At 38.8% G+C, this 24,804-nt stretch overlaps 1 protein-coding gene across 6 annotated transcripts in view; it reads right to left on the reverse strand.

Moving 5' to 3' along the window:
* CCDC150 (coiled-coil domain containing 150) overlaps positions 1 to 24,804 on the reverse strand; it is a 127,561-nt gene that overhangs the window by 38,547 nt on the left and 64,210 nt on the right. For all 6 annotated transcript variants that reach the window (XM_023591725.3, XM_058300419.2, XM_058300418.2 and 3 more), the window contains one exon: positions 271 to 384. In XM_023591725.3, the coding sequence (XP_023447493.2) occupies positions 271 to 384 (114 nt within the window). The remainder of the gene's footprint in view (positions 1 to 270; positions 385 to 24,804) is intronic.

Consider the following 24,804-nt stretch of genomic DNA (forward strand, 5'->3'; position numbering starts at 1 on the left):
TAAAACCCACAGTAAAACCCATCCCCTGACTTCTGATTTCATTTTAAATCATTAGTCACTAATTCTTAGACCAGGGGTTCTTAACAAGGGGTCTGTGGGCTTGAATTGAAATTCAAAAAACATTATTCCTGTGGGATGTGTTGGTGTGGGTGTGATACTAATATATCATTAGTAAGTAATGGGTCTGTGGTTTTCACCTGACTGGCAAAGGGGTCCGTGGAACAAAAAAGGTTAAGAACCCCTGCTTTTGACTGACCTTTTTATACCCACCCCATGGTAATCAGAAGTGACTCGCTGATGTTCTAGGGAAGCCATTTGATCTGTCAGCTGCTTATTCTCTTCCTCTAGAGTCTGCAGGTTATGGGTTAATGCACTTATGTCCACCTTTGAAAAAAAAAAAAGGAGAAAAGAAACAATGTCAGACCCAAAATGTTATATATATTTTTTCAGAGGCTCAATAAACACTTTTAATTATACTTCAGAGACTTCATACAGTGTAACAAAATGTTTTCTGTTAATATCTATAAGAGTCCATAGTGCCTCTGCAATTCCCCTATCCCTCAGTACTCCACCAGGTTTCTTGTCTTACCCAGTCTTCCAAGTTTCTTCTACAATTTTGGCTACAGACCAATACATCAAAAATTCCAGCTGGTCTGGTATATAGTTCTGGGGAAAAGAAGCCCACTGCACTATCCTTATCTGTGTGCTGCCCCTGTCTATCCGCAGTGCAGGCTTGGTGGAGGGCCTGGGGGAAAAGGATGAGGCAGGGCAGGAGTAGCCACCTCACAGCTACTGTGGAGAGTGTCAACAGATAATCTTAGCAGGAGCAAGCTGGTAAATGAGTAGTCCTGGTATTGGGTGACATCTTTACATTCCTCCAAGCATCCCTCCACAGGGCAACATGACTGGGATGACTCTTCCCATCCAGGAAGAAGAAAAACAAACAGTTCTGCATCTCAGAGAGTCCCATGCAAGAGAGCATGCTTTGGTGGGTCCCAGTGATTGGGGTATACATGTGTACATCCAGGGCTGCCTGGAGCTGAGAATCTCCATTGCCCTCTCCTAGCTTGGCTCAGCTGGCTTGGGCGAGACACTCTGGGGCACATGTACCCTCTCTCACTTTGCAAACCAACTACTCCTTCAACCTGACCTTTCATAATAATGGTCCATGTTCAGTGTGCCCTAGACAGCCTGATCAGCATCTCCAGTTACATGATTTAAAAAATGATAGGTCTAACTATAAAATGGAAGGTGTCTTACACACATGTTCCCCTGTATCTAAATGTGGGGATCTGACCAGGCAGTCTGAAAGCTCTGTGATGCTTTAAAAACTCTTATTTCTTTTACAGTTTTCTGTTTTTCTAGTTGTCTTCAGCAGAAGGGCTCATACAAATGACATAGTCCACTTTTACTAGAAGTGGAAGTCCTCTTGGTACTTGGTATTTATTTCAAATATTAATTCATTCTCATGAGCATAAATGCAAAAATCCTCCACAAAATATTAGCAAGATGAATCCACAATATACAAAAAGGATAAAACATCAGGACTAAGTAGAATTTATCCCAATAATGCAAAGCTTGTTCAACATTCAAAATCAATCAGTATAATTCATATTAACAAATTACAGAAGAAAAACTATAGATCTAAATAGATGCAGAAAAGCATTTCACACAATTGAACACTGACTGATAAATATTTTCAGAAAACTAGAAATAACAAAGGGTATCTATGTAAAACCCTCTAACACTGGGAAAAAAGGCAAGAATGTCTGTTCTCTCCGCTCCTATTCAACACTGTATAGGATACCATAACCAGTACAATAAGGTAAGAAAAAGTAATGCAGGGAAATGGATTTGGCTCAATGGATAGAGCGTCTGCCTACCACATGGGAGGTCCAGGGTTCAAACCCAGGGCCTCCTGACTTGTGTGGTGAGCTGGTCCAAGTGCAGTGCTGATGCGCACAAAGAATGCTGTGCCACGCAGGGGTGTCCCCCACATAGGGGAGCTCCATGTGCAAGGAGTGTGCCCCATAAGGAAGGCTGCCCCGCACAAAAAAAGTATAAGCTGCCCAGGAGTGGCACCACACACACGGAGAGCTGATGTAGCAAGATGCGCAACAAAAAGAGACACAGATTCCTGGTGCCACTGATAAGAATACAAATGGACACAGAAGAACACACAGTGAATGGACACAGAGAGCAGACAACTATGGGAGGGGAATAAATAAAAAATAAATCTTAAAAAAGTCCTGAAGAATCTACAAAAAAGATACCAAAATAAGTGTGTTTAGCAAGGCTGAAGGATACAAGATCAAATTAATTGTGTTTCCATATGCTAGCAATAAACAATTAAAAATTGATATTTTTTAAAGTACCACTTATAACAGTACCAAAAAACATTAAATATTTAGGTATAAATATGAAAAAATATGTCCAAAATCTGGTAGGCTGAAAATTACAAAAACACTGATGAGAGAAATCAAAGAAAACCAAATAAAATGGAGTGATAATACTGTGGTCCATGTATTAGAAGATTGAATATTACTAAGATGTCAATTTCCCAATTCCAATAAAAATCCTGGCAAGATTTTTTTGTGGAAATCAATAAGCTCATTCTAAAGTTTACATGAAAAAGCAAAGGAACTGAAATAGCTAAAACAATTTTGAAAAGGAAGAGCAGAATTGGACTCACACTACCTAATTTCAAGAGTTATTAAAAACTGAAGTAATCAAAATGGTGTTGAATTGGCCAAAGGAAAACACGTAGATAAATGGAAAAATTAGAAAGCTCAGACATAGTTCCACACTTTCAGTTAATTGATTTTCAACGAAAGTGCGAAGGAGGAAGGACAATCCTTTGAAATATGGTACCAGAGGAGTGATATCAGTGAAAATAGCAGAGTAAGGACCCCCAAAAATTCTCTTTCTTAAAAGCAACAAAAAAACACTAGCAAAATCAACTTTTATAGAGCTCTGGAAATTAACAAAAGTCTTGCAGCGATCTAGAAGCACTTATTCAAGAAATGAATCTCATTAAGAACAGCAGGCTTTGTACTGTTTTTAACTTGCCCTATTCCCAATGACCTACTCTTCAGCTCTGCATTAGCTTTGAAAACCAACAGTCTGTCAGCAATCAGAGTGGGAAAAACACAGTGGAGCTCCTTCAAAACCTCATTGTCAGAGAATTATCACTGTATGACCTGTCTCCTGGTTCTCTGAAAGAACTCACATGCAAGGGATCTGACTTGGACTGACTCAGGCTCACCCAATGTGAAAGCACTTATGCCAAAAGCAATTGATTAACTATGTGGTTGAGTGAGGTGGTACATAGAGTTGGGGCAAACAAAAGGCTAATCAAAAAGTTCAAAGGAAAAGGTGAGGAATGAGACATCCATAGGGGACTTTGAAAAGTTGCGACATATTCCTGGGAATCTAGGAGTCCATATAAACGTGTAGGGTTGTGTAAATGCCCAGAGCTGTGTGCATGCTTAGGACAGACTTGAGAAGGTCCTAAGCTTTCACCTCTAGCTAACTTGAGCTCAGTACAAGGAGGAAGTAAAGACTAAAGGAAAATTGTCAACTCCTTGACTGAATATTGAAGGTATGCCCCAAAATGCACAGAGTTCCTCAACAAAGACTGGGAGACTTACTGGTTCCAAGCATTTAAGGAAATCTGTCCAGTAATTAGCTGACCACTAAACTAACCAAGCAGGGACTTCAGTAGCCACACATGGCAAAGAATACACACTTTATAGAATTAGTTCAGTAAAGTCACTAAACAAGTAACAACCAACAGCAACAAAAACAAACCCTGGAGAAGGAGTAAATCTGATTTCCACAGTTTACACATTATATTATTTAAAATATCCAGTTTTCAGGAAAATAATATGAATTATACAAAGAAATAAGAAAATAAGGCCACTCACAGGAAAAAGCAGTCAATAGAAACTGTCCTTCTGAAAGCAAAGACAATGGACTTACTAGGCAAAGACTTAAAATAGTTATTTTGAAAATGTTCAAAAAACTAAAGAAAACTAAAAGAAAGCTGTCTCACCAAATGGAGAATATCAGTAGAGAGAAATTATAAAATATAACCATGTAGAAATACTAGAGTTGAAAGTACAATAACTGAAAAGAAAAAAAAAATCCCTACAGGAGCTTAAAAATAGCTTTGAGCAGGTAGTAGAAAAAATCTGTGAACTTGAAGATAGGTCAATTGAGATTATCCAATCTAAGGAACAGAAAGAAAAAGTTAAGAAAATGAAGTCTCAGACACCATCCTGAATGCCAACATATGAATAATGGAGAATCCGGGAGAGGAAAAAGAGAAGGGACTGAAAAAAATATGAAGAGATGGCCAACCTGCCCCCCACCCCCATTTGATGATCTACACATCCAAAAAGCTCAATGAACTACAAGTAGAATAAACTCAAAGAGATCTACATCTAGACATATGATAATTAAAGTGTCTAAGGAAAAGACATTCTTGAAAGTAACAAGAGAGAAGTGACTATCACATACAAGGAAATCCTCACTAAGATAAATAATGATTTCCCATCAGAAAAGATGGAGGTCAGAATGCAGTATGATGATGTATTAAAAATGTTGATGGTAAGGGACTGTCAAACAAGAATTCTAAGACTTTCCTAAATATCCTCCAAAAATGAAGAAGAAGGCGACCCTGATTAAGATGGTAGAGTGAGATGCTTCAGGGCTCCATTCTCCCACAGAAGCTTTGAACACCAACAAGAGCTGGCTGAAACATCTTTCTCAAAGATATAGAAAATAGTTAAAGCAGTAAAGGGCAAGCGCTGAGTCAAGGAAAAAGATACTTAAAAGCAATAGGACTTCCAGGTAGATGGCAGATTAGAGAGACACAGGACTCACTTCTCTCCCAGAAAAATAGCTAAAGGACAGACAGAAATGGCCTGGAAAAAATGTTCTAGGGTTGAGGACACCAGAAGCCTGGACACCACCCAGAAAAGAGAGACACAAAGGAAAATAATCTCAACAGGAAAACACTATGAGTAAAAGCTGCAGCTGCAGTTGCTGGGCACCACTCTCCACAACCCTCAGAGCAGAGAGCTTTGAATTCTGCAGCCTCTTGCTGGCAGCTATGGACAGAGGGGGCCACAGTGGTCCACCTCCCCAGAATAGGGGAGAGAGAGGGACATAGCCTAAGGCTGTATCTAGCTTTTGGCCAACAAATTTGGTCTGCTGTGTCCTATGAGCCCTTCCTGGCTGGGTGAGGCTGCACCATTGTTTGCCCTGGGAGATGGCATGGAACGAAAGAGATCCAGCCCTCTCAACCCACCCCATTTACTGACTTGGACAGGTTGATGAGGATGCAGAGGGGGTGGAATTATTTCCTACCCAGGAAAAGGGAGGGGTCTCAGTCTCTGAGAAAGTTTGATTTGCCTTGAGGCAGGGTCCTGTCATTGTGGTTGATGTTTCAGCGAACACAATTCAACCAAAGTTTGAACTGAGAGGGCTGTCATGGAGCACCATGTGCTGATGGACCAAGGAGGTGCATGTGAAAAATTAAAAGTAAATAAGGAAGAGAGGTTTTTTCTGGTCTTTACAGCCTCCCTCCCCAAGGTGCTTGGAAGTAGGTCTTCAATCCATCACTAGGTCCATGGCCCAGATATGAAGAACTAAACAGGAACAATCCTAAAGACCTAGAATAGGTTGAACCAACAGTAAAAAAGCAGCAGTAACACACAGCCTCCTCCTATGCAAGAGAGAGAAATTGAGCATCAGAGTAAACTCACCACCATAATCAGATGCCTAGATATCAGCAAAAAATTACAAGCCATCCTAACAAAATGAAAGAAATAGCCCAAGTTAGGGAATATATCAAAGCCCCAGATGATAAACAGGATTTGAGACAACAAATCAGTAAGGTTCATACATATCTCTTAAATCGATGCACTGAAAGACAATATGGCTAAAGAGATAAAGGACATCAAAAACACACGAGGGAAGGCATGTGGTTCAAGGAGTTGGGTGCCCGCCTACTACATGGGAGGTCCCAGGTTCAGTTCCTGCTGCCTCCTAAAGACAATGAGCAAGACAGCAAGCTGATATGACATGCTAATGCAACAAGATGACACAGCAAGATGATGCAAAGAAAAGACACAATGAGGAAACACAATAATACACACAAAAAGCAGGAGTGGAGGTGGCTCAAGTCATTGGGTGCCCTGGGTTTGGTTCCTGGTGCCTCCTAGAAAAAAAAAAGAAGAAGACAAGCACACAAGAAGCAGACACAGAGAGCAGGCAGCAAGTGCAAACAACAAGGGGGGGAAGAGGCGGAATAAATAAAAAATAAATCTTAAAACAAACCCCAAAACAACACACATGAGGCAAACACAAAGAAGACTTTGAAAACCTGAATAGAAAAAATAACAAAGTTTATGGGCATGAAAGGTACCATAGGTGTGATCAAAAACACATTAGAGGAAGTGGACTTGGCCCAGTAGTTAGGGCGTCTGTCTACCACATGGGAGGTCTGCGGTTCAAACCCTGGGCCTCCTTGACCCGTGTGGAGCTGGCCCATGTGCAGTGCTGATGCGCCCAAGGAGTGCCCTGCCACGCAGGGGTGTCCCCCATGTAGAGGAGCCCCACGTGCAAGGAATGCTCCCCATAAGGAGAGCCGCCCAGCGCGAAAGAAAGTGCATCCTGCTCAGGAATGGCGCTGCCCACACGGAGAGCTGATGCAACAAGATGATGCAACAAAAAGAAACACAGATTCCCATGCCACTGACAACAACAGAAGTGGACTAAAAGATGATGCAGCAAATAGACACAGAGAACACACAACCAGGGCCAGGGGGAAGGGGAGAGAAATAAATAAATAAACAAATCTTAAAAAAAAAAAAAACACATTAGAGGCATATAACAGCAGACTTGAAATGACAGAAGAAAGACTAAGTGATACAGAAGACAGAAGAGTTGAAATTGAAGAGACAGAAAAGAATGCAAGAGGTCAGGGGGTTGAATGATAACATGAAGCACAACAGCATTTGTGTCATGGGAGTTCCAGAAGGAAAAGAGAAGGGAAAAGGGGCAGAAAGAGTATTTGATGAAATAATGACTAAAAATTTCCCAATTTCACGAAAAAAATGAATTTACGTGTCAAAGAACTACAGTGTATGCCATTAAGAATATTTCTGAGAAGAGCTACTCCAAGACACATACTACTCAGAATGTCAAACAACAAAGATAAAGAGAAAATTCTGAGAGCAGCAAGGAAGAAGCAAACCATCACATACAAGGGACACCCAGTAAGACTTTGTGTGGATTTCTTATCAGAAACCATGGAGACAAGACAGTGGTATGAAACATTTAGGAGACTGAAAAAGAAAAAAATGCCAGCCAACATTCACTATCTGACAAAATTGTCCTTCAAATATGAAGGTGAGTTTAAAATTTTCACAAATAAACAGTAACTAAATAAAAAAGATTCCAACTTTGCAGAAAGCATTAAAGGGAGCTTTGTAGTTCAAAAGAAAAAGACAGGAGAGAGAGGCATGGAGGAAAGTGTAGAAGGCAAGACTAGCAGAAGGGGTAACCAAAAGAGTAAAAAGACAGAGGAAAATAGGATATGACATATGAAAGCCAAAGAATAAAATAGTAGAAGTAAATAATGCATTTATAGTAATATCATTGAATGTGAATGGATTAAACTCCCCAATCAAAAGATATAGGCTAACAGAATGGAGGAAAAAAACATGAGTCATCCACATCTGTTTACAAGAGACTCACTTAGATGTAGGGATACAAATTGATTGAAAGTGAAAGGTTGGAAAAAGATAATCCACAGAAACAGTAACCAAAAAAGAACAGCAGCAGTATACTAATATTGGACAAAAGACATTAAATACGAAAAAGTTATAGGAGATACAAAAGGCCATTATATATTAATAAAAAGGACAATCAACCAGGAAGAAATAACAGTAGAGACATCTTTTTCTCCCTTCAGCTTTGCCAGTACATGCCTCATGTATCTTGGGGCACCCAAGGTAGGTGCATAAAGATTTAATATAGTTATTTCTTCTTGGTGAATTACACATTTTATTAATATATAAGACCTTCTTCTTCCCTTATATCAGTTTTGCATTTGAAATCTACTTTGTCCAATATCAGTATTGGTATTTCATCTCTTTTTTGGTTACCATTAGCCTAGAATATCTTTTTTCCAACCATTCATTTTTAACCTAGTTGTGTCCTTATGTGTGAGGTAGGTCTCTTATAGACATAATGGCTCATATCTTTTTCCTTTCATGCTGCAGCACTCCCTTTTCTCTCTTGTAATTCTAGTCTTGGAACATATTATATCAGTTTTCATTTGTCTGTGAAGACTTTGAATTCATCCTCATTTCTGAAGGACAATTTTGCTGGATACAGAATTCTTGATTGTCAGTTTTTCTCTTTCAGTACGTTAAATACATCAAACCACTTTCTTCTTGCCTCCATGGTTTCTGATGAAAGGTTGGCATTTAATCTATCACATTTCCCTTGTATGTAATTCTTTGCTTTTCCCTTGCTGTTTTCAGACTCTTCTCTTTATCTCTGATATTTGTCATTCTGAATAGTAGGAACCTCAGGGTAGGTGTATTCAGATTTATTTGTTTGGGGTGTGTTGTCCTTCTTGGATATTGATATTTACCTTTTATAAGGATTGGGAAGTTTTCAGTTGTTATTTCCTCAAATATTCTTTCTGTCCTTTTTCCATTCTCTTCTCCTTCTGCAATGCCGATAATGTGAATGTCTGTGCATTTCACAATGTCATTCAATTCCCTGAAAACTCTGTTCCATTTTTTCCATTCTCTTCTCCTGTTCTCCTTTCTTTTTCAGTTCAGATGCTCTGTCTTTGAGATCACTAATTCTGTCTTCAAGCAATTAAAATCTGCTCTTAAATGCCTCTAATATATATTTTAAATTTTTATCTACCTCCCCCCAGATGGTTCTCTCATCTGTCTGCTCACTGTTTGTTCGCCTTATCCAGGAGGCACTGAGAACTGAACCTGGGACTTCCCACATGGCAGGCAAGTACCCACTGGCCTGAGCCACATCTGCTCCCTGTGGGCTGTGGTGCCTGCTGGCTTGTGGCATCTGTTCGTTTAGGCATCTGCTCATTATGGCGGTGAGGCATCTAGCTCGTTGTGGCAGGTGCAGCTTCTAGTTCATTGTGGTGAGTGCAGTGACTGCTTGTTTTCTTTAGGAGACACTGGGACCGGAACCTGGAACCTCCCATGTGGTAGGCAGACACCCAACTGTTTGGGCCACATGCACTTCCCTCTAATGTATTTTTTTACTTCATTTATTTATTCCCCCCCCCGCCCGCCACCGCCTTTCTGTTTGCATTTGCTGTCTGCTCTCAGCTCTCTGTGGCAGCACAGACTGTCAGCTCTCTGTGGTGGTGCAGGCCAGCTTGCCTTCACCAGGTGGCCCTGGGAATCAAACTCAGGGTGTCCCATGTGGCAGATGGGAGCCCATTCATCTGAGCCACATCTGCCTCCTCCTCTAATGTATTTATTTTATTTTTATTTTTTTATTTTTTGTCTTTTTTTTTTAATATTACATTCAAAAAATATGAGGTCCCCATATATCCCCCCTCACCCCATTCCTCCCCCCATAACAACATTCTCCTCCATCATCATGAGACATTCATTGCATTTGGTGAATACATCTCTGAGCACTGCTGCACCTCATGGTCAATGGTCCACATCATAGCCCTCACCCTCCCACATTCCACCCAGTGGGCCATGGGAGGACATACAGTGTCCAGTAACTGTCCCTGCAGCACCACCCAGGACAACTCCAAGTCCCGAAAAAGCCCCCACATCTCATTTCTTCCTCCCATTCCCTACCCCCAGCAGCCACCATGGCCACTTTCTCCACATCAATGCCACATTTTCTTCAATTACTAATCACAATAGTTCATGAATAGAATATCAGTAAGTCTACTCTAATCCATATTCTATTCCTCCATCCTGTGGACCTTGGAATGGTTGTGTCCACTCTACATTTATATCAAGAGAGGGCTTAGATTCCACATGGATGCTGGATGCAATCCTCCTGCTTTCAGTTGTAGGCACTCTTGGCTCCCTGGTGTGGTGGTTGACCTTCTTCAACTCCATGTTAGCTGAGTGGGGTAAGTCCAATAAACCAGAGTGTAGGAGCTGAAGTCTGTTGAGGCTCAAGGCCTGGCTATCACATGGTCAGTCCAGAGATTCAGGTCCCCTGGGTATATATTAAACCCCAGCACCAACTACAATTCTGGTAAAAGTAACAGGAGAGGCTTGCGAACAAAGATCACATCTGAGTCCAGCTCCATCACACAGAAACACAAACTCCAAAGTAGGGCCTACTGACATGGCACTGAACTCCATCTGCCATGAACATAGAACCTGTGGGTCTCTGTAGCCCTCAGAAGAACCAATACCTGGGGTTGTATCTACTTTATCTGTCTCTGGTGTATTTTTATTTTTTTTAATTTTTTATTAAAATTATTTATTTTTAAAAATTACATTAAAAAAATATGAGGTCCCAATCAACCCCACCGCCCCCATCCGCCACTCCCTCCACAGCAACACTCTCTCCCATCATTGTGAGACATCCATTGCACCCAGTAAGTACATCTCTGAACATCACTGCACCCCGTAGTCAATGGTCCACATCATAGCCCACACTCTCCCACGTTCCATCCAGTGGGCCCTGGGGGGATCTACAATGTCCCATAATTGTCCATGAAGCACCACCCAGGACAACTCCACGTCCCGAAAACGCCTCCACATCTCATCTCTTCCTCCCATTCCCCAAACCCAGCAGCCACCATGGCTACCCTTCCCACACCCATTCCACATTTTCTCTGTGGACATTGGATTGGTTGTGTCTGGTGTATTTTTAATCTCATCCATTGCATCTTTCATTCCCATAAGTCTGTTACTTTTCTTCAAAGGCTTTCAAATTGATTTTTATGTTCACCCAGTGTCTTCTTAATATCCTTTATTTCTTCACTCGTATTTTCTTTAAATTCTTTGAATTGCTATAGGAGAGATGTGTAATTGTGTAATTATCACTGATTGTCTTAAATCCTGTATCTCTTCAGGATATTTGGTTAGTTCCTTTGGCTGGGCCATCTATTCCTGTTTCCTAGTATGGCCTGCAATTTTTTGCTGATGTCTAGGCATCTGAATATGTTGGTGAATTTACTGTGATGGACAATTTCTTTCTCTTGCCTATTGTTTATTTCTTCACCATTATTCTTTGATATTTGGCTCAGCTATTCTAAGTCTCTAATACTGCCCAGCTTTTAAGTTATCAAAGTTGGGCCAGGGACTCACTAACAGGGTGCAGATTTTCTCCCAGGGATTAGGATACGGAGTACCATAAACAGTTTTTGTCCATTCAATTTCCAGACTGGTCAGAAGATGGCACTTATCAGCACATCCCCACAGAGGTGTCTCAGTCTCAGCTTTCCTGAGTTCCTGTGTTGACTCTCCAGAGCAGAGATTCAGAGAGGGCATTCCTGGCTGGATTCACTGATGTAAAGCCCCCAACTCCCTGTCTCTTTTCCCTTGAAACAGCTGCAGTGGGCCAGGGGTTTTACCCCAGCTTATTATCTTGGGGGTGGAGAAGGGAATCCATTCTCAGCTGCTGTGGGGGTTTGGTAACTCATATTTGTTGTTTCAGCTCTTTGTCTCTCTGTCTCTCACCCTCCTGGGAGTTGTTTGGCATTGTCCTGGTCTGCTGACCCCCAAAGAAGGTCCCTTGGACAGCTTTTGGGCTCTTTTTCCATTGTTTTTGTGAAAGCATTGAGCTCTGCCTGTTAGTCAAATGCCATCTTCCCACAATCCCCCCTAGGAATCGATTTAACCATAGATGTACAGGACCTATATTCAGAAGACTACAAAACAATGCTAAAAGAAATCAATGAAGACCTAAACAAATTTAAAGACATTCCAGGTTCATGGATTGGAAGACTAAATATCATGAAGAAGGCAATCCTACCCAAACTGATTTATAGAGTCAATGCAGTATTAGTCAAAATTCCAACAGCCTACTTTAGAGAAACAGAAAAGGCAATTACCAAATTCTTTGGAAGGGAAAGTGTACCTGAATAGCCAAAAGCATCCAAAAACAGAAGACTGATGTGGGAGGATTCTTACTGCCTGACCTTGAAACAAAATACAAAGCTACAGTTGCCAAAACAGCCTGGTACTGGTGTAAAGGTAAATACATTAATCAGTGGACTCGATTGAGAGTCCAGAAATAAACCTTCACCTCTATGCCCAACTGGTTTTTGCTTTTTTTAAAAAGATTTATTTATTTATTTCCAATCCCCCTTCATTGTTTCGCACTCACTGTCTGCTTTCTGTATCTGTTTGCTGTGTGTTCTTTTGTATCTGCTTGTCTTCTCATTAGGTGGCACCAGGAACCAATCCTGGGACCTTCCAGTGTAGGAAAGAAGCACTCAATTCCCTGGTCTACTGTGTTTCTTATTGTCTCTCCTCTGTCTCTTTTCTATTATGTCATCTTGCTGCACCAGCACTCTGAGTGGGCCAGCACTCTGCATGGGCCAGCTTTTTGCTTGGACCAGCTTGCTGCACAGGCCAGCTTGCCTTCACCAGGAGGCCCCAGGAATCGAACCCTGGACCTCCTATATGGTAGAAGGGAGCCCAATAGCTTGAGCCACATCCACTTCCCTGCCCAACCGGTTTCTGATAAATCTACCAAGTCCATGTTAACAGGGCAAAAGAGTCTCTTCAACAAACGGTGCTGGGAGAACTGGATAACTATAACCCAAAAGAACGAAAGAGGACCCCTATCTCACTCCATATACAAAATGATTATTAAATACTTAAATATAAAAGCCAGGACCATAAAACTCCTAGAAGAGAACAAAAGGAAACACCTTCAAGATCTTGCAGTTAGGCGTTGGGTTCTTGAATCTTACACCCAAAGCACAAGCTAAAAAAAAAAAAAAATTAGATAAACGAGTCCTCCTAAAAATATTACATTTTTGCACCTTAAAGGGCTTTGTCAAAAGGATGAAAATGCAGCTGACTCAATGGGAGAAAATATTTGGTGGTAACATATCTGAAAGTATTTAATATCCATGATATATAAAGAGATACTATAACTCAACAATAAAAAGACAAATGACCCAATTAAAAAATGGGTAAAAGACTTGAATAGACATTTTGCAAAGAAGAAATACAAATGGTGAAAAAAACAGATGAAAAAAGTTCAACATCACTAGCAATTTTGAAAATGCAAATCAAAGCTACAAGGAGATATCATTTCACACCTATTAGAATGGCCACTATTAAAAAGTTGGAAAACTACAAGTGTTGGAGAGGATGTGGAGAGACAGGAATGCTTATTCCACGTTGGTGGGGATGTAGAATGGTACAGCCACTATGAAGCCACTGAAAAGAGCAGTTTGGCAGTTTCTAACGAACTTGAATATAGATTTGCTATGTGACCTGGCAATACCACTACTAGGTATATACTCAGAAGACCTGAGAACTGCGACACAAAAAGACATCTGCACACCAATGTTCACAGCATTGTTACTCACAGTGGCCCAAAGATGGAAACAACCCAGGTGTCCATCAAATGATGAATGAACAAATTATGGTATATACACATAATGGAGTATTATGAAAGTGTAGAAAGAAATGAAGTTGTGAAGCATATGACACATGGATATACCTGGGGACATTATGTTGAGTGAAGCAAGCTAGGCACAAAGGAACAAATACTATATGACTGTGCTATCATGAACTAAATATGCTGTATAAACTCATGGAGTTAATAACTAGAATACAGGTCACCAGAAAATAGAATGAGATTAGAGAATGGAAAGCTGAGGGTTAATCTGTGGTAAAAAAGGTTGTGTGTTAATTTTTAGAAACGAATAGAAAAGGTGAAAGCACATCATAAATTGTAATTAGCAGTGCTATTATATGGGCATGACAGTGCTTGAAAACAAAAGTCTAAGGTCATGTATATTACTACAAAAAAAAGCTAAAAAAACATAACATTGGACTGTACAGCATAGTAAAATCTCTGTAAAATATTAAGACTTTTTTTTTGAAACTGAACAAATGTATGTTAATGTTACAAGATGTTAATATCAGGCAAAAATACAATCAAAGCAAACTATGGACAGTAGTAAACAGTAATAAATTAATAATCTTCCAGTAAGGGTAAAAAAAAAAAGGAAATATACTACGTGAAAGAAACTTGCTTGACTCATCTATACAAAACTAGAGAGACAGAAACAAAATAGCAGCTTTGTATGGCAGTGGAAGATAGAGAGATTGAGAGGTGATGAGTTTTTGCTTTTTATTATTATTGAAATAATGAAAATGCTCTAATAATGATTGAGGTGATGAATGCACTATGTGATTATACCAAATACCATTGATTGTACATGTTGGATGGGCTGTATGTTTTATTAATACGTTTCAATAAATTGGTATAAAACAGCCCTGTGTTCCCAGTGCACAGAACCCTCATCCCTGGTCTAGAGGGAGCAGAGTAGCCTTTGGGCACATACTAGGAGCATGTATGTCTGGTGTTGGCCTGAAGTACTTGCTGTGCCAGAACTTGCCCTGCAAGTTTCCTAGGGAAGAGGGTACATTTGATCATGTAAAAGGGGGAAGGAATTCCTAGGACTACATGCACATATCCAAGACAAGACATATGCCCAGAAGGGATCAAGGAAGCCACTAACCTTTGGCCTGGAGCTATTCTCTAAACACATTTAATGGATAAACTCTGAAGGAGAATACTCATAAAGGTCAATCTATAAAGACTAAAAGTGTTCTTGTTTTTTTCCCTTTTATTTTTATTAGCTCCTAGAATTCAAGGAAAACCCCCTCATAACATTATCAGGATACAACCTTAAGGGACATACACCTAAGAGTCTGATTCCAGTTATAACATATTAAAAGTCAAAATGTCCAGGATTCAATAAAAGATCACCAAAAAATACAAAGAAACAGCAATTGATAGCCCAAGAAAAAGAGAAGACACCATTAGACACCATCAATGAAAAGAACCAGAACTGGGATATATCAGACAAAGACTTAAAGAAAATGGTCCTATATGCGCAAAGGAAAACATGGACAAAGAACTAAATGAAATCAGGAAAGAGACAGATGCAAACAAAGAGAATATCAATAGAAAGATGGAAATTATGAAAAACAAAACAAAACAAAAACCAGACAGAGCTGAAGACCACAGTGTAAGCAATTATAAATCCCCTAAAGGGGTTTAACAGCGGGTTGGAGATGGCAGAGCAGAAGACCCAGAGAACTTACAGATAAGACAATTGAAATCATTCAGTCTGAGCAACAGAAAGAAGAATGGAGAAAAGTGAACAGAGCCTGAGGAACCTAAGGAACACCACCAAGTGTTCATTGTGCAAGTTCCAGAAGGGGAAGAAAGAAAGGGGCAGAGGGAATATGCAAAGAAATTTAATGAAGGACATGAATGTACACATTCAAGATGCTGAAAAAAGTCCAAACAGAATAAACTCAAATCCATGCCACAACATATAACCAAAATGTTGAATGCCAAAGATAGAGAATTCTGAAAGCCTCAAGAGAGAAGAAATGTGTCACATACAAGGGAGCCTCGATAAGTTTAAATCCAATTTCTCATCAGGTATTTCAGAGGCATGAAGGCAGGGGATGATATGTTTAAAGTGCTGAAAGCAAAAAACTGCCAACCAAAAAATTCTATATCTGGCAAAAACTGTCATTCATAAGTGAGGGAGCGATTAAGACATTTCCAGATACATAAAAGCTAAGGGAGTTTGTCTCAATAGACTGACCCTAGGTGAGATGCTAAAGAGAGTTCTGAAAGTTGAAAGGAAAGGACAATAGATAATAGACTGAAGCCACATGAAAAAATAAAGATCTCCAGTAAGAGTAATGACATGGGTAAACATAAATGCCATTTTATAATATATGTAATATAAGTGTATTTGTGCTCTACTTTTTACTTCATACAGGATCTAAAAGGCAAATGAACAAAATACAATGACAAATAAGGATAATTTGTGACAAGTAACGTAAAGGTGAGGGGAAAGAAGGGTCTAAGAAAATGTTTGTGTATACTGTTGAAGCTGGTAACAAAGCAAACTAGATTGTTTTACATTTAGGATATTAAGACTAATCCCCATGGTTATTATAGAGAAAATACTGGAGAACATGCAAGCTCACAGAAATTAGGGAACAGATTGCCAGGGCTATGGGGCAGGGGGAATGGGGAGTTAATTCATAACAGGTACAGTGTTTCTGTTTGGGAAGATGGTAAATTTTTAGTAATGGAATGTGGTGAGGATACCAGATTACATTGTGAATGTGATTAACCCTTTTGAAAGGTATGCTTGGGAGTGGTTGAAATGGCAAAGTTTATGTTACGTATATGTTCCCAGATTAAAAAAATAAATAAAAGAGCAACTATAGAGACAAGAGCAATTAAAAGCATTTATGGAGAAGCAGATTTGGCCCAATGGATAGGGTGTCCACCTACCACATGGGAGGTCCGCGGTTCAAACCCCGGGCCTCCTTGACCTGTGTGGAGCTGGCCCATGCTCATTGCTGATGTTGTGCAAGGAGTGCAGTGCCACACAGGAGTGTCCCCCGTGTAGGGGAGCCCCACATGCAAGGAGTGTGCCCTGTAAGAAAAGCCGCCCAGCGCGAAAGAAAGTGCAGCCTGCCCAAGAATGGTGCTGCACACACATGGAGAGCTGACATAACAAGATGACACAACAAAAAGAAACACAGATTCCCGGTGCCGCTGATAAGGATAGAAGTGGTCACAGAAGAACACACAGTGAATGGACAGAGAGAGCAGACAACTGGGGGGCAGGGGGATGGAAGGGGAGAGAAATAAATAAGATATAAAAAAATCTAAAAAAAAAAGCATCTATGATTCTGGATGAAATTTAGTAAGAGAGAAGAAATGGCTCAAATGGACATTTGTGGAGCATATGAAGAAACTGGACTATATATCAATGTTAAATTTCTTGAACTTGATAACTACTTAAGTCGATAAATAATTGAATATCTTTTTCTTAAGAAATGTACATGGCAGTATTAAGTGTTCAAGGCGCATGATGTACATTCGAGTTTAGTAAATGGATAGATAAATAGATATATCAAATGTGGCAAAATGTTACAATTGGTGGATCTGGGTATCTGGGGTATGGGGGTTTGGTGGAGTTCTCTGTATGAGGTTTGTATTATTTTTTAAAACTATCTTGTAAGTTTGAATGTATTTCAAAATAACAGGTAAAAAAAAATAGAGTGTAGGAGTTTTTCAAAGTTAATTTCAGAACAAACACCTAAGAAGAAGGAAGTAAGAACAAGGAGGTCTGATATGTGACATGATGAAGGGCTGGGACCAACATATTGGAGATATTATTTAAGTAAAGTTCATTATTTAAGAACCCATTACCCTCTGAATTCTCTAAAGCTAAGGGTCAATTTTATACTCAGGCTTTTCTCATGCTTTTTAAATTTAGTAATGGTTTCTCTGAGTATCTCAATGCATAGTCTATTGATATTCTATTGAAAACATTCTGATCAATCAGAATGCACAAATACAAGGTATATACATATATAGTATATATTTTACATATATTTATATAGTATATAAGTATATTTACTTGTATAGTATATAAGCCATGTGTGAACAATGGCATTTAAGGCATTTATATATAGAAATATATTTGTATATGTGTGTTTGTATGTACATATACATATGTATGTTAATTTCAAAGATATCACAAGCTGTTTAGGAAATTTACTACTATTTACTACGCATGTATTACAAAAAAAAATGCCTACTGAACACTTTCTATAATCTTTACAGTAACTCTAAAAAGTAGAGAATAGTAGGTTCCATTTTACTTATGAGAAAACTGAGGTTTAAAGATGTTTCTTAACTTCTCCAAGGCCACATTTATATGAAGTGGCAAAGTCTGGATTTGAATTCAGATCTCTCTTTAAAATAAATAAAATGTATTCCTTTTTCATTGTGCTACTATGTACTACAGGATAGGCTGGTTATGTTGTGATAAGAAATAACACCAAAATCTTAGCCACATAACCCAACATAAGTTTATTGTTCAAACAAGGTCTCTTTTGGGCACCTAATGTGGAGGCTCAGCATTACAGAGTACTTTGCTCTTGAAACACCTCTGTTATCTACAAGGGCTTTCACAGCAAGGGACAAGAGCTTGGGGAAGTGCACAACAGCTCTGAAATGCTTCAGCCCAGAAGCGATACACTTCATTTCTGCTCACGTTGTGTTACCCAAAGAAAGTCATGTGAATAATGGGAGAGGAGAACCACAAATCTTAGTAAGAATTAACAATTTCTCCTACAATAATACATATTTCAATACAACAAACAGTTACTAAATCTTTATTTAGAATTAATTTACTAAGCACAAAGATGAGATGTAGTTACAGATGTTAAGGAATGGAAAGTTTGGTAAGGAAGGTAAATATCATAGAAAGTAACTATTTGGGAAGCGGAAGGGGAGAGAAATAAATTTAAAAAAATAACTATTTTACTAACAAAGAGGGTCAAAGAATGTTTGAACTCAGGAAATAGAAAGGTAGCTTTGATCTGGGGAGATGAAGGAAGGTTTAAGGAATTTACATTGGGTTTTGGAGAGTGTAAATAATTTTATTTGTAACTACAATAAAAGAAATTACTTCTCAGTGAAGAGAAAAAAAGTTGTGAAGGTGTCATAGGACATTTGCTATGACTGGCGGGTAAGTTAGCCTGAGGCAAAGTGAGGACCCTAATGGCAATGCTAAGGGACTGGCGAGGCAGCAAACCTGTGAGAAGTCAAGTCCCAGCCAGTGACTGCCTGCTCTGCAAGTATCTTGCTTTCACACTGTTTCCATTAACGTATTTTTATCATAGTCATCATAAAGTGCATTTAAATGTATATTTTTGTTTTTTTAAAATGTGCCACTTTTGGAAAATGTTCATAGAAGTGACTGAGAGGATCTCCTGGCTCCACAACTAGCTACACCACTGCCTCTTCTCCCAACATATTCATTAGCTTTAGGGCTTAGATACTGTTGGGAGATGGAGTTACTTAACAAAGGAAGCTGAGGAATCATAATAATAAAGGGCTTGGACCTCTGATAAACACTGTGACTCAGGGTCACAAGTCATGTTAATGGAATAGAATAGTTTTTGCTCCCAAATCAGAAAGGATAATAAGGACTCTAGCAGAAAACTTAGCATAAGGGAGTAGATATTGGGCCAAAAGGTTAGACGCATCACCAAGACATAGGTGATACATTCTCAGGCTCCAAGGAGTAAAGAGCTGGGAGAAATGACCAATTGTGTGACATGAAAGGCCAAAGGCCAGGGCTTACTCAGCAACATAGATAAGTATCTCAAAATTTTGTGAAGCCATCTGGGAGCTGGGAGAGAAGATCTTTGGGAAAAAACTAGACTTCCTGTAAGACAGCCACCGCCTTATCCTTCCAGTTCAAGTTTCATTTAAATGGTATAATACACTATGTATCATTAGGAATTTTGTTTTATCCTCACCAATAAGTATTTAAGACTTATCCACGTTGACACAGCTGTCTTTAAACAATTTTTTTTCTTATGTATTAAAATTTGGTTCACAATCTCAAAAAAAAAAGTTCTTAAATATGTCTAAGAGCTACAAGTCTGGCCAAAGAACTAAAGGAAATCAAGAAAACAATAGATGAACATAAAGAGAACACAAGGAGAGAGATGGAAATTATGAAAAGGAACCAGAGATGTACACAACCAGTAACAGAAATTAAAATATCCCAGACTGAGATGGTGGTATAAGATGCTCCAGGGTGTTGAAACACTACAGAATCTTTGAAAAACTAGCAAAAAGTGGCAAAGCTAGGGACTTCTGGGAAGATGGTGTTGAACAGGTAGGTAGGGTTCAACTCTCACAAAAAGAATGGATGAAGGGCAAAAAGCTGTACAAGAGACCTGCTTTAGGGATCTGCAGACCAGGAGAGGGCTGCACACTCCCCACAAGAGCAAGGGACAGAGAGATGAAAAAGCCAAAATGAAAACCATAATTCCATGGCTGGGAATGGCACACATCCCCTACTCTCATGATGAATAGCCTAGACAAAACCTGTGACCCACTCCAGCCAAATGAGAGGGGAACAGATGTTTTCCTACCTGGGAAGAGAGGTTGTGGTGGAGGGTGGAGAATGGTTTCTCTTCAGCAAATTTGGCCAGCACAGCCTGCTTTGCATTTTGGCTCTGGCCAGATCAGAATCATGGGCAAGTAGAGGTTGAAAGAGTTACCTCCATGAAAGATTCACCAGTGAGCACCATCTCCTGACCAGCTGGAAAACTGGAAGGAGTTTCTTTGCAATTAATGAATCCCTGGTCCTATTCTGATAACAGAAGCTGGGCAATTTTAAAGACTTAGACAAGTTGAACTAAAAATGAAAGAAGAGCCATAAAACAAAACCCACGAGCAAGACAGAGAAATTGACAGTAAATTCACCAATATATTCAGATGCCTAGACATCAGGAAAAATTATAAGCCATATTAAGAAATAGGAAGAGATGGCCTGGCCAAAGGAACAAACCAAAAATCCTGATGAGAAACAAGATTTAAGACAACTTATTAATGATAAGCCCACAAATCTCCTAAATCAATTCAAGGAATTGAAGGAAAATATGACAAAAAAGATAAAGGATATTAAGAAGATACTGGGGGGACATGAAGGGCAGTCTGAAAGCCTGCAAAGAAAAGGAACAGAGCTTATGGGAATGAAAGATACAATGGATGAAATAAAAAAATGCACTAGAGGCATATACTAGCAGTTTTGAATTGATGTAGGACAGAATTAGTGAAATTGAGGACAAAAAATCTGAATTTGAAAGGAACAGGAGAACAGAGAGAGAAAAGAAAGGAAAAAATGGAGCAGGGTCTCAGGCAAATAAATGACAACACAAAACACACATACATATGCATTATCAGTGTCCCAAAAAGAGAAGAGATCAGAAAACGGGCAGAAAGAATATCTGAGGAAACAATGACTAAAAACTTCCCAACTCTTATAAAATACATAAATATCAATATCCAAAAAGGTCAATGTATCCCAAACAGAATAAATCTGAATAGACATATTCCAAGGTACCTACTATTCAGAATGAAAAATACCAGTGATAAAGAGAGGATTCTGAAAGCAGCAAGAGAAAAGCAATGCATCACATACAAGGGTACCTCAGTAAGACTAAGTGCTGGTCTCTCATCAGAAATCATGGAGTCAAGACGAAAGTGGTATCATAAATTGCCAGCAAAGAATTCTTTATCTGCTAAAACTGTCCTTCAAATTGAGGGTGAGTTTAAAGTCTTCACAGGCTAACAAAAACAGAGAGAGTATGTTACCAAAGACCAGAACTACAAGAGATTCTAAAGGGAGTGCTATAGCTTGAAAGAAAAGACAAAAGTGAGATGCTTGGAGAATAGTGTAGAAATGAAGATTATTAGTAAGGTAATTAAAGGGTAAAAGGACAGAAAATAGTAAGATATGAATATGGAAAGCCAAAGGATAAAATTGACAAAGTAGGTAATGCCTTTACAGTAATGTTTGAATGTTAATGAATTGAATATTCCAAACAAAAGACACAGACTAACAGAATTAAAAAAAAATATGAGCCATCTACATGCTGTGTACAAGAGATTTACCTCAGATGTAAGGACATAACCAGGTTAAAAGTGAAAGGCTGGAAAGATATTCCATGCAAGTAGTAATAAAAAAATATCTGGAGTAGTGATACTTTCATTAAACAAAATAGATTTTAAATGCAAAACTGTTAGATGAATGTCATTATATTTTAATTAAAGGGGCAATTCACCAAGAAGAAATAACTATAATAAAAATTTAAGCACATAACCTGTGTACCTCAAGATACATGAAACATATATTGGCAAAACTGAAGGGATAAATAGATATCTCTACAACAATAGTTGGAGACTTCAATAGACCACTCTCAGCATTGGATAGACCATCTGGATAGATGATAAATAAACTAAGAGCTTGAATAATATGATAAATGACCTAGACAAATAGACATTTATAGAGCATCACACCCCCAAACAGCAGGATATCCATTTTTTCAAGTGCTCATGGGTGCTACTCTAGGATAGACCATATGTTGGGTCACAAGACAGGTCTCAATAAATGTAAAAAGACTGAAATTATACAAAAGACTTCTTCTAATCATAATGGAATGAAGCTGGAAATCAGTAACAGATAGAAAATAGGAAAAATTCATAAATATATGGGGTTTAAACAACACAAATAATCAGAGAGTTGAAGAAGAAATTGCAAGAGAAATTAGTAAACATCTTTAGAAGAATTACAATGAGAACACAACATATCAAAACCTATTGGATAAGCAAATGCAGCACTGAAATGGAAATGTATAACCTTCAGTGCTTACATTAAAAAAATAAGGGAGAGATAAAACTGAAGACCAAACTGCACAACTAGAGGAACTAGAAAAAGAAGAGCAAACTAATCCCAAATAAAGCCAAAGGAAAGAAATAATAATGATCAGAGCAGAAATAAATGAAATGGAGAACAACAACAACAACAAACACACACACACGCACAAAAACAAAAAGTTGGTTCTTTAAGAAGATCAACAAAATCAACAAACCTTACCTAGACTGACAGAAAAAGAGAAGCTAACAAATAAATGAAATCAGAAATGAGGACATTACCACTGACCCCACAGAAACTAGATTTTAAAAGGATACTATGGGGATGCGGATTTGGCTCAACTGATAGAGCATCCACCTACCACATGGGAGGTCCATGGTTCAAACCCAGGGCCTCCTGACCCATGCCATGAGCTGGCCCATGCACAGTGCTGATGCACGCAAGGAATGCCCTGCCATGCAGGGGTGTCCCCTGCATAGGGGAACCCCATGTGCAAGGAGAGCACCCTGTAAGGAAAACTGCCCTGCGCGAAGAAAGCACAGCCTGCCCAGGAGTGGAGCTGCACACATGGAGAGATGACGTAGCATGATGACACAAGAGGAAAGAGACACAGATTTCTGGTGCCGCCAACAAGAATACAAGTGGACACAGAAGAACATACAGTGAATGGACACAGAGAGCAGACAACTGGGGTGGGGGGGGAGGGGAAGGAAAGAGAAATAAATAAAAAATAAATCTTTAAAAAAAGGATACTATGAATAGCTGTATGCCAATAACTAGATAATGTAGATGAAAGTAACAAATTCTTAGAAATATATGAATAACCTACACTGACCCTAGAAGAAATAGAAGACCTCATCAAATCAATTACAAGTAAAGACACTGAAAGAGTCATCAAAAACCTCCCAAAGTTGAAAAATCCAGGACCAGGTAGCTTCACAGGTGAATTCTACCAATCATTCAAAGATGATCTAATTCCAATCTTGCTCAAGCTCTTCCAAAAAAATTGAATAGGAAAGAATGTTACCAAACTCATTCTATGACACCAAAATCACCCTAATACCAAAACCAGATAAAGATACTACAAAAAAAGAAAATTACAGACCAGCATCTCTAATGAACATAGATACAAAAATCCTCAACAAAATACTTGCAAACAGAATCCAAAAGCACATTAAAAGAATTATATACCATGATCAAATGGTTTTTATTCCAGGTTTGCAAAAGTGGTTCAACACAAGAAAATCAATTAGTGTAATAAACCACATTAATAAAGTGAAGAAGATAAAAACATAGGATCCTGTAGATTGATGCAGGAAAGTCACCTGACAATGTGAAAAACCCACAGCTAGCATTTTCAACAATGGGAAAAGACTGAAAGCTTTCTTGCTGATAGCAGGAACAAGACAAGGATGCCCACTGTCTCCACTGTATATGCAAGATTGTGTTAGAAGTTCTAGCTAATGTAATTAGGCAAGATAAAGAAATAAAAGGCACCCAAATAGGAAAGGAAGAAGTAAAATTTTCGCTCCTTGCTGATGATATGATCCTATACCTAGAAAATCTTGAAAAGTCCATAACTAAATTACTAGAACAAATAGTCGAGTTCAGGAAAGTGGTGGGATACAAGATCAACATGCAAAAATCAGTAGTGTTACTATACACTACTGATGAGCAATGTCAGGGAAAGTCAGAAAAAATATCCATTTCTAATAATGACTAAAAGCATCAAGTATTTAGGAATAAACTTAACCAAGAACATAAAGGAACTTTATTCAGAAAACTAAAAAACATTGCTAAAATGAACCAAAGAAGACTTAAATAAATGGAAGGACATTCCATGTTCATAGACTGGAATACTAAATATTAAGATGTCAATTCTACCCAACTGCTTTACAGATTCAACACAATCCCAATTAAATCCCAACAGCCTCTTTTGCAGAAATGAAACAGCCAATTATTTAAAAATTTTTGGAAGGGTAAGGGGCCCTGAATAGACAAAAATGTCTTTAAAAAGAACAAAGTTGGAGGACTCTCACTTTCTGACTTAATATATGCAGTGGTAAAAACAGCATGTTACCGACATAAAGATAAATGGAACAGAATCAAGAACTCTGAAACAGATCCTCACATCTACAGTCAAGTGATTTTTGACAAGGCTGTCAAGCCCACCCAGCTGGGCCTGAACAGTACTATTCAAAAAATGGTGCTGGGAAACTGGATATCCATATCCAAAAGAAAGAAAGAGGAACCCATCTTACACCTTTTATAAAAATTAACTCAAA

The sequence above is a fragment of the Dasypus novemcinctus genome, chromosome 7 (genome assembly GCF_030445035.2).
Source record: "Dasypus novemcinctus isolate mDasNov1 chromosome 7, mDasNov1.1.hap2, whole genome shotgun sequence".
In the NCBI taxonomy this organism is placed as follows: Eukaryota; Metazoa; Chordata; class Mammalia; order Cingulata; family Dasypodidae; genus Dasypus; species Dasypus novemcinctus.